At 39.8% G+C, this 8,228-nt stretch overlaps 1 protein-coding gene across 1 annotated transcript in view; it reads right to left on the reverse strand.

The window, feature by feature from the left end:
• LOC139690438 (uncharacterized) overlaps window positions 1-7,442 on the reverse strand; it is a 105,423-nt gene extending 97,981 nt beyond the window's left edge. The window contains exons 1-2 of the mRNA XM_071587890.1: window positions 7,126-7,442; window positions 6,043-6,300 (exon numbers count right to left, since the gene is read on the reverse strand). Of these exons, the coding sequence (XP_071443991.1) occupies window positions 6,043-6,290 (248 nt within the window). The 5' untranslated portion in view covers window positions 6,291-6,300; window positions 7,126-7,442. The remainder of the gene's footprint in view (window positions 1-6,042; window positions 6,301-7,125) is intronic.
• Window positions 7,443-8,228: the final 786 nt, after the last annotated feature.

The following is an 8,228-nucleotide window of genomic DNA, read 5'->3' on the forward strand; positions in this document are numbered from 1 at the left end:
GTTCTCATCCTACAATCAGGAACGAACGAACAGACTTCACGTCCTGCTGCGCGTGAAATTCACGCATTCACGGAGTGGTGGGGCAATTTCTTTCCCTACAACGACTGCGGTTTCCTATCAAAAATGCGGTACCCAGAAATCCAAAATATTTTTATTTTAGCCGAGGGTGACGAGATGATTCACTCGGATGTGCCCGGGACCGTCCAGTAGGAAGCCGAACGCTCAACCCACTGGGCTACCTCGCCGAGGAGAGACGCATATCCCGCTCAATTTTTCCTAGGGAGGAGTGGGAGTTCGAAGACTCCCTATTCAAAAGCTTCCTATCCGTTGAGTCACGGCCTGTGTCTATAATCATGGCTTATTTCTATAGAGCATGCGGCCGAGACGGTGTATCATTATGTGAAAATTCGCCACGGTGAAATCACTTCGGGATTTCATTCACGTGAGCGAGTATCGCGAATGATACATGTTATGTCAGATGATTTTTTCCCAGTCGAATTCCAGTAAATTTGAATTAAAAACACAGAAAAATGCTCGTGACTGCGCAGTGCTAAGGCATTTCCCTCGGAGTTGTTATCCGGGCCAGGTTAGACAGGAGAATACAATCTGTCACGAGATGGAAGCAAGTATGTACCGACCAAAAATACAGGTGAAAAGGCGGCAATATTATGGAATTGGGAAGTGATCTCGTTCAGACTACGAAAAATGTCTCGATTCAGACTAAAATAACATAAAATACGTAGGGCAATTTGATCGAATTTTAAGTGCTTTCAATCAATTCTCTGACAAGGAAACTCGTAGATGGGAATATCTCATTTAAATTTAATAAGGCGGCAGACGAGGAGCACCTGCGGCCATTGAACATTTTCCCGCCGAGGCTTTTAGCAAGTGACCCATTCGACACAGGTCGGGATAAAGTGAGTCTACCAATTTATTAGATCGATTTTACAAAAAAAAACGCAATTCGTGAACTAAAACCACACCAAGGTCCTGAAGAAAGCCACGCTGCTGGAATTTTTGAGACATCTAGGGGAACTAGATATTGGAAATGATGATATCCGAAAGACCGCACTATTCCATGCAGGACAACATTGTCTGAATGCCAAGACGGCCTAAGATGAGTTAAGCCATAGTCATTATGTAGATGGAAGGCATGGAAATATTTTCACGGGGTAATGCACGAAATAAACTGGCAAATTATACTGATAATAATAAGTGTCTGAATCGGTAGTAGAAGTGAGTGAATCGGTAATAAGTGTCTGAATTGCATGTGTGCCTACCTTCTTTGAATGTATTTTCTTGTCCTCTTCGTGTAGGCATAGGAATAGCTGTTAACCATGTAATACTCATATGTAGGCACTTTGCATAATTGGTATTCGGTCGCCCCCTTTCCACGCGGTTTTTGATGGCTCGCGAGGTGCCAGGTGGATGAGAAAATAGAGGGAATATATGTAGAATGGCTGGTGACCTACCACCCCCTGCCACACGTCCTTGCGACGGCTTGCGGGGATTATGCAGATGTACTAGTGATGAAGATGCTCTTGCTTAAACAGCCAATCGCACTCGCTGATTAAACAGAAAGTAACTCATGAAACGCATAAGATACTCGAGGCAGCGTCAATGTTAATTCGCATTGTGGCATTATTTCTCGAGCTGCAGGCTACAGATCGAAGGGCTCAGTTCCTGTGAGTCCATGCCTTTCCCCCGCTTGAATCGAGTGAGTGGCTGGGATCCAGGTTTAGCCAGGGAAACAAAAGCGGCGCGGGGGAGGCGACCAAAATCGAATGATTCATTCCACCCGCACTCGGTCTTCGAGAAACACGCGGAGAGTATTGGGAACCACGGAAGAAATCTCTTCTTTAGGGATTGGAAAAGGTTTGGAAAACTTCCGCGAGACGGGTATGTTTTAAGGTTTTAGGTAGGGAGCCCCTTGGTCCACGAAGAGAGGAGGCAAGCCTTGGGGACCATTAGAAGGACAATTGAGTTTTCTTGCGACACCGAAGGAATTATAATGGCCCGAAACAAAATAAGAAAGATAGATACGGCAGATTCAAGCATTCTTTTTCCCCTCGCACGATATGCAATCATAACAAAATCAAATCCAAGCAGCCGATTATTTTAACAAGACCATTTTTTTAGAATTAGTTAAACACAAATTATGGAATGGTACATATCGGCATGGATGTGTTTATGCACGAGTGATTGGGTATATGAGCAATTATATAAAATATAAAATATATATATATATATATATATATATATATATATATATATATATATATCATATTTTTTTAATATTATATATAATATTTATAATATATATAATATTTATAATATATATAATATTTATAATATATATAATATTTATAATATATATAATATTTATAATATATATATCATATATATATATATATACTACCTTGATCAAAAATTTCCCGGAATTTATTCAGAAAATTAAAAATACAAGTTTATTCATCTAAATCTATATTGTCCCCTTCAAAGTAATCCCCATCGACTGCAACACACTTATGCCAGCGCTTGATCCAATCCTCGAAACATTTTTTATATTCGGTTTTCGGTATGTCCATCAGTGCTTCCTGCGATTTTTCCATTACTTCCTCTCGGCTGCTAAAACGCGTTCCCCGTAATGGTTTTTTAACTCGATTGAACAGAAAGAAGTCACAGGGAGCCAAATCAGGTGAATTCGGTGGCTGTTGGATGGTATTTGTTGCATTTTTCGTCAAAAAATTACGAATAATGATAGCACTGTGCGACGGTGCGTTATCATGGTGCAAAATCCACGAGTTTTCTGCCCACATTTCTGGTCTCTTTCGGCGAATTGCTTCACGCAAACGTCTCATAACGCCCAAATAATACTCTTTGTTTACTGTCTGGCCTTCTGGCAAAAATTCATGATGCACTACACCGTTGTAATCCATGAAAACCGTCAGCATTGCCTTGTTTTTTGACTGAAAACGACGTGGTTTTTTTGGTCTCGGCTCATTTAGTGAACGCCATTCACTTGCCTGATGTCTGGATTGCGTGTCGTACTCATAAACCCACGTCTCGTCTCCAGTAATGATCCTTTTAATGAATGTGGGATCGGATTCAGCCTCGCAAATCATGTCTTTTGCGAGGTCAACACGGTCTCTTTTTTGCATGAAATTGAGGTCTTTTGGAACCAACTTTGCTGCTACACGACGGAAACCCAAATCATTAACCACAATGTCTTGGGCGGATCCATAGGCAATGTTCAAGTCCTCCGCTATTTCTCTGATGGTTAATTTGCGGTTATTGACCAACATTTCTTTTACTTTATCAATTTTTTCACCGACTTTCGATGTCGATGGTCTGCCACTGCGTTCATCATCTTCGATTGACTCACGACCACTTCTGAACCGCTCGTGCCACTGGTAAACGACCGTTTTTTTTTAGAGAATCGTTGCCGAAACACTTTTCCAACATTTCCAACGTCCGTTTTTTTTTTTTTTTGAGGGGAGGCGACCGACAGCTAAGGTCATTTGCGCCATAGGGGATGGACAGGAAAGGATGAAGGGTGGAGAGAAACCCGGCGTCGGCATTAGCCTACTCTTTACGAAAGGCGCCAAGGGGTCCGCAGTTTAACGTCCCATCCGACGGACGGCGTACTCCCTCAAAGTGCCCTCCACAAAGCACCTCAAGTAGGGATCGAGATACCTCTGAAAAATATTCAACACCGCCGGGATTTGAACCCGCGCCCTCAGGGTGGGAAGCCAGTACGTTAGCCCCTGCACCATCTCGATCCCCCCAACGTCCGTGCGCCACTAAATCCGTTTTTTACGCAAAATTTAATACAAGTTCGTTGTTGCAAATTTAAATCCATTTCTGCAATTGTAAAAAATCGCCAACACACACAGAGATAGATGTACTCTTGGCTACGTAACTTTTGCAAATGTCAAGTTATGACACTAAGATTTAAAGGGAATATCAACAACAGATGTACCAATTTAACAAAAAAAACAGAACTCAAATCGGAACGATGGGAGCGCCACACGGTGGTTATTCCGGGAACTTTTTGATCAAGGTAGTATACACACACGAGGGTCATCCGGAAAGTAGTACCCGTTCGTGAAATAAAGACACAAAAGTAAATATTAACAAACATAAAAAATTTTATTTGAAAGAGGATACTTTAAACTACTTCTCAACATAATCTCCAAGCAAATTAAGGCATTTGTCATAACGTGTGACAAGTTTCTGTATTCCTGCTGCATAGTCCTTCGCCGCCAGCTCATTGAGATACGCGAGGGACCCATCTTGCACAAATTTTTGCATAATGCAGATGGTGTTTAACAATTTCATGAACAATTGTTCGAGAAACATTGGGAAAATGCTCACAGATGTCATCAATTGTGACGCGCCGATCGTTCCTCACGAATTCGTCAACTGAGCTCACCAGTTGGTCTGTAATGACAGACGGTCTCCCCGAACGCTCATCGTCGTGTGTGTTCCCCCTCCCCATGTTGAAGTTGCGACACCACCGCCGAACAGACGACTCGTCCATTACATTGTCTCCATACACCTCCTTTAATTGGCTATGAATATCACATGGGCGAACGTTTCTTGCATTGAGGAATTTAATCACTGCCCTCACTTCACAACTGGCGGCGTTCTCAATTTTTTTAAACATTGTAAACAATCACAGAAACAACACAGGCAATGCTAGCGTCACGCAACTTGGCTCAGAGAAGGCAGACAAGCCACTGAAGCTATCTGACCTCGTCCAGCGGCTACTCGCGACGTCAGCACTTCATGCGGCACGAACGGGTACTACTTTCCGGATGACCCTCGTATGTATGTATATATATATATATGATTTCGTCAAAGTAAAACGGAAGTGTTGAATAAAAAACTTGGACAGCAACAAACAATATAAGAACACATACAAAGAACACTAACACGTTTAAAAAAAATGTGAGTGTTCTTTTTGTGTTCTTATATTGTTTGTTTCTGTCCAAGTTATATGTGTGTGTATATGTGTATATAAATAAATAAATAAATAAATAAATATATATATATATATATATATATATATATATATACATATATATACACACATATATATACACACATATATACACACACACACACATATATATATATATATATATATATATATATATATATATATATATATAACATACACACATACTACTAGTATATATACACATATTTTTATATATATACATACATACACACATATATACAGGTATATTCACATGGAAATAGAAAAAAGGAATAGGAGCACATAGAAAGGACAAACACAGGAATATATCTAATTTTTTTCCATACATGAACTAGTAGTTGCGCGAGTATGACCAATGCCCACACCCCCCGCCACACACCGAAAATCTTGAGTAAATGTTTACTAAATGTCTCTATTGCATGGATTCGCCACCTTCGAACAATACCATGACGCCGCTCAGCAAACAACATTCGGAACCAAGAGAAATTTCTGCAAAGAACAAAAGCTCTCAGGACTCCAGAATGGGGCGGGTTGCACCATGAACTAGGGCCATTGTGTACTTGTCATCAGAGGGTTTCAAAGAAAACAAGAGGAAAGTCAGAATGACATTAATTGGCCCTCTGTCAAACACACAATCATACACAACCTCAGAAACCTCATACTTTTACAATAAACAAAGAAAAGAGAGCTGCCTCTATAGGAAAGACAGGCGCTCAACAAATGAAATTCCTTTGGGATATTCTGTTTAGGTTGCTAAATCTACAACAAAAAGGTATTTAACAATGGCGATGCGGGTGGGAAGTAAGTGGAGGGGGAATGACATCTTAAGGCATCACACCTTTCCGCAATTGACTGAGATGCCATCAGATACCAGCTTTTGAGATACAGTTTAATCATTAAATTAGGATCGGTCGAGAGAAACTGACGACCATTAGTCTCGAGTTTTAAATTATCAGATTCACATTTTCTGCAAGAAAACGCTCAATATGCAAAACACAAATTAAAAGGTTTGTGATGGATGAAAAAAGGGCACTGACTTGCAGTAGAAAACTCTGCCATCTGCGGTGATGTGTGCAGTCCATCCTGGTTTGAGAGGCTGTCCGAATGATCCATCAGAGTCACCCTCTCCTCCACCTGAACCCTCATGAATCCCCATGGTCGCGACTGCATCCTCGCCCCCGACCTCATCTGGTGGTGAAACGACGCCCTCTCCCCCTCCCTCTCTTCCTTCACCCCCACCATTCAGCTCCCTGCCGACCGACGGCTGGGACCTTGCCGCTAACATTCAGGACCTGCTGAAAACATAAATACGTAAAAAAACATGACCTGCTCTGATCACAATTTCATTTTACCACCGTCGGATAAGTCAGGACGATAAATATAAGCCCGCTTAAAAAAATAACGGCAGGTTGTGTAAAAGAATTGGGGACGAAAATTACTGGAACGTTTCCCTAAGAACCAGGGGGCAGACACTTAGACAGTATCAAATGCTTAGTACTCACCATTTGTGACAATAAATGCACTGAACATGAAATAGCACCCGAATCAGAGCAGGGAAAGCAGATAGATGATTATTCCGACTGTGCCATCCTAACCGTCTCTCCTTTCTTAACATACCTTACCAACAAAATTTTTCACAACCTGCTTACAAATAGGTAGTTCAGCATAGGAAATTGCTATTCAAATCTTATATCACATAAACTTAACGACGCAAAATATGCAATACCATTGGGGACTGACTTGTAAATGGAAGCTTTATCCTACATCCAGGCGTCAATAATTTCCATCCGACTTTCAGGTGCGACGAAGCAAAATGATATTTATCAGTTATTTGCATTATAATTACATAAAATGAGAAAAAAACAAGCGGAAATTGCAAAACAATGATATCATTTTTTTAATAGGTTAGTCCTCAGTAAAAATCAGATAAACTACTACCAGATAGACTACTACAGCAATCCATTGGTTCAAACAAAATGTACATCAGAATAAGCAAGGCGAAGATTGTAATAAATGCACACTGCAACAAGATATGCATGAAACCCCCGAAAAAGTCAATAAAACCAGACTCCCGCGACAGAAAAGGTAAACACACCAGCGCAAAGTAGAAAAATACTCACTTTTTCTGCGGTAAAAATGCCCGATGAGCTAAATGATTTTCTTGAATAACATATTTAACCAAAGTTCTTCATAAATGACGATATAATTTTTTCATAACGATGTCTTGTGCGTAGATCACCATCTGTCAAGACGGTATTCACTCACTTTCACAAATGTGCACTTCATGACCATGCAGAGGTAAAACAGGCAATCCAGAATCACACAAAATACACTTTCAAAAATATGATTTTCACACAATTACTGGTTCAAGCCAACTTCTTAACCAACCAGCACAAACCCTTTTCTCTCGAGGCGTAAAGCAGAATGCTTCCTATCTGGTCCGTTCACATTACGAAGCGTCCTCACCAAACGCGAAATATTTTGGAAGCTCAAAAACCAAACGAAACGCGAAACCTTTAAAAGCGAATGGCGGCATTTTGAATTGTTCACGATCGAATGTAAGGAACTTTATAATTTCATGTGCAGCGAATCTCCGTCTATCGTTTTCATTGTTTAAAAATCACGGGGACGATCATTAATATTATGGCTTTAACCGTTTACTAAAATCTTAGTATCAAATCGTCACCGTTTCCTGAAATAATAGAGGAGCCGTTGATAGAGATATTGTTAATATCTATTCACCTATCTTAATAAAAATAATAGTATGATTGATTAGATTGGCTCAGCAGTCTCCTCAAAATGTACTATATAATTTTGATCCTCAGAGAGCAATTGTTGAAACATTAACAAAAGGTGAGAACGTTTTCATTTTTTTCATTTAGATTTTAAACTTATTGTAAAATGCACTCTAATATTTTGAAAAACTCGAAAATTCGATGTCCAGTTCAACTTTTCAATCTGACTAAATTTAAAAAGAATTACAGGACAATTGCATTTCATTTTTTATTCTTCTTGATTCTTCTTACTTTTTTATGTTTGAGGTTCTGAGTAAAGTTTTTATTTCAATTCTTGTTCAGAGGAGGTATCTGTAAATAAGCATTTAGATATGTACTCCTAAAAAGACTTGGTTTATAATGTAGCATACACGGAAGATAATTTCAAATTAACTTTTATCCAAAATCAATCCAATGCCATACCATGAAATAAAAATGGCAATTGTATA

Source organism: Hetaerina americana, unplaced genomic scaffold (genome assembly GCF_022747635.1).
Source record: "Hetaerina americana unplaced genomic scaffold, ioHetAmer1.1.p SCAF_3, whole genome shotgun sequence".
In the NCBI taxonomy this organism is placed as follows: Eukaryota; Metazoa; Arthropoda; class Insecta; order Odonata; family Calopterygidae; genus Hetaerina; species Hetaerina americana.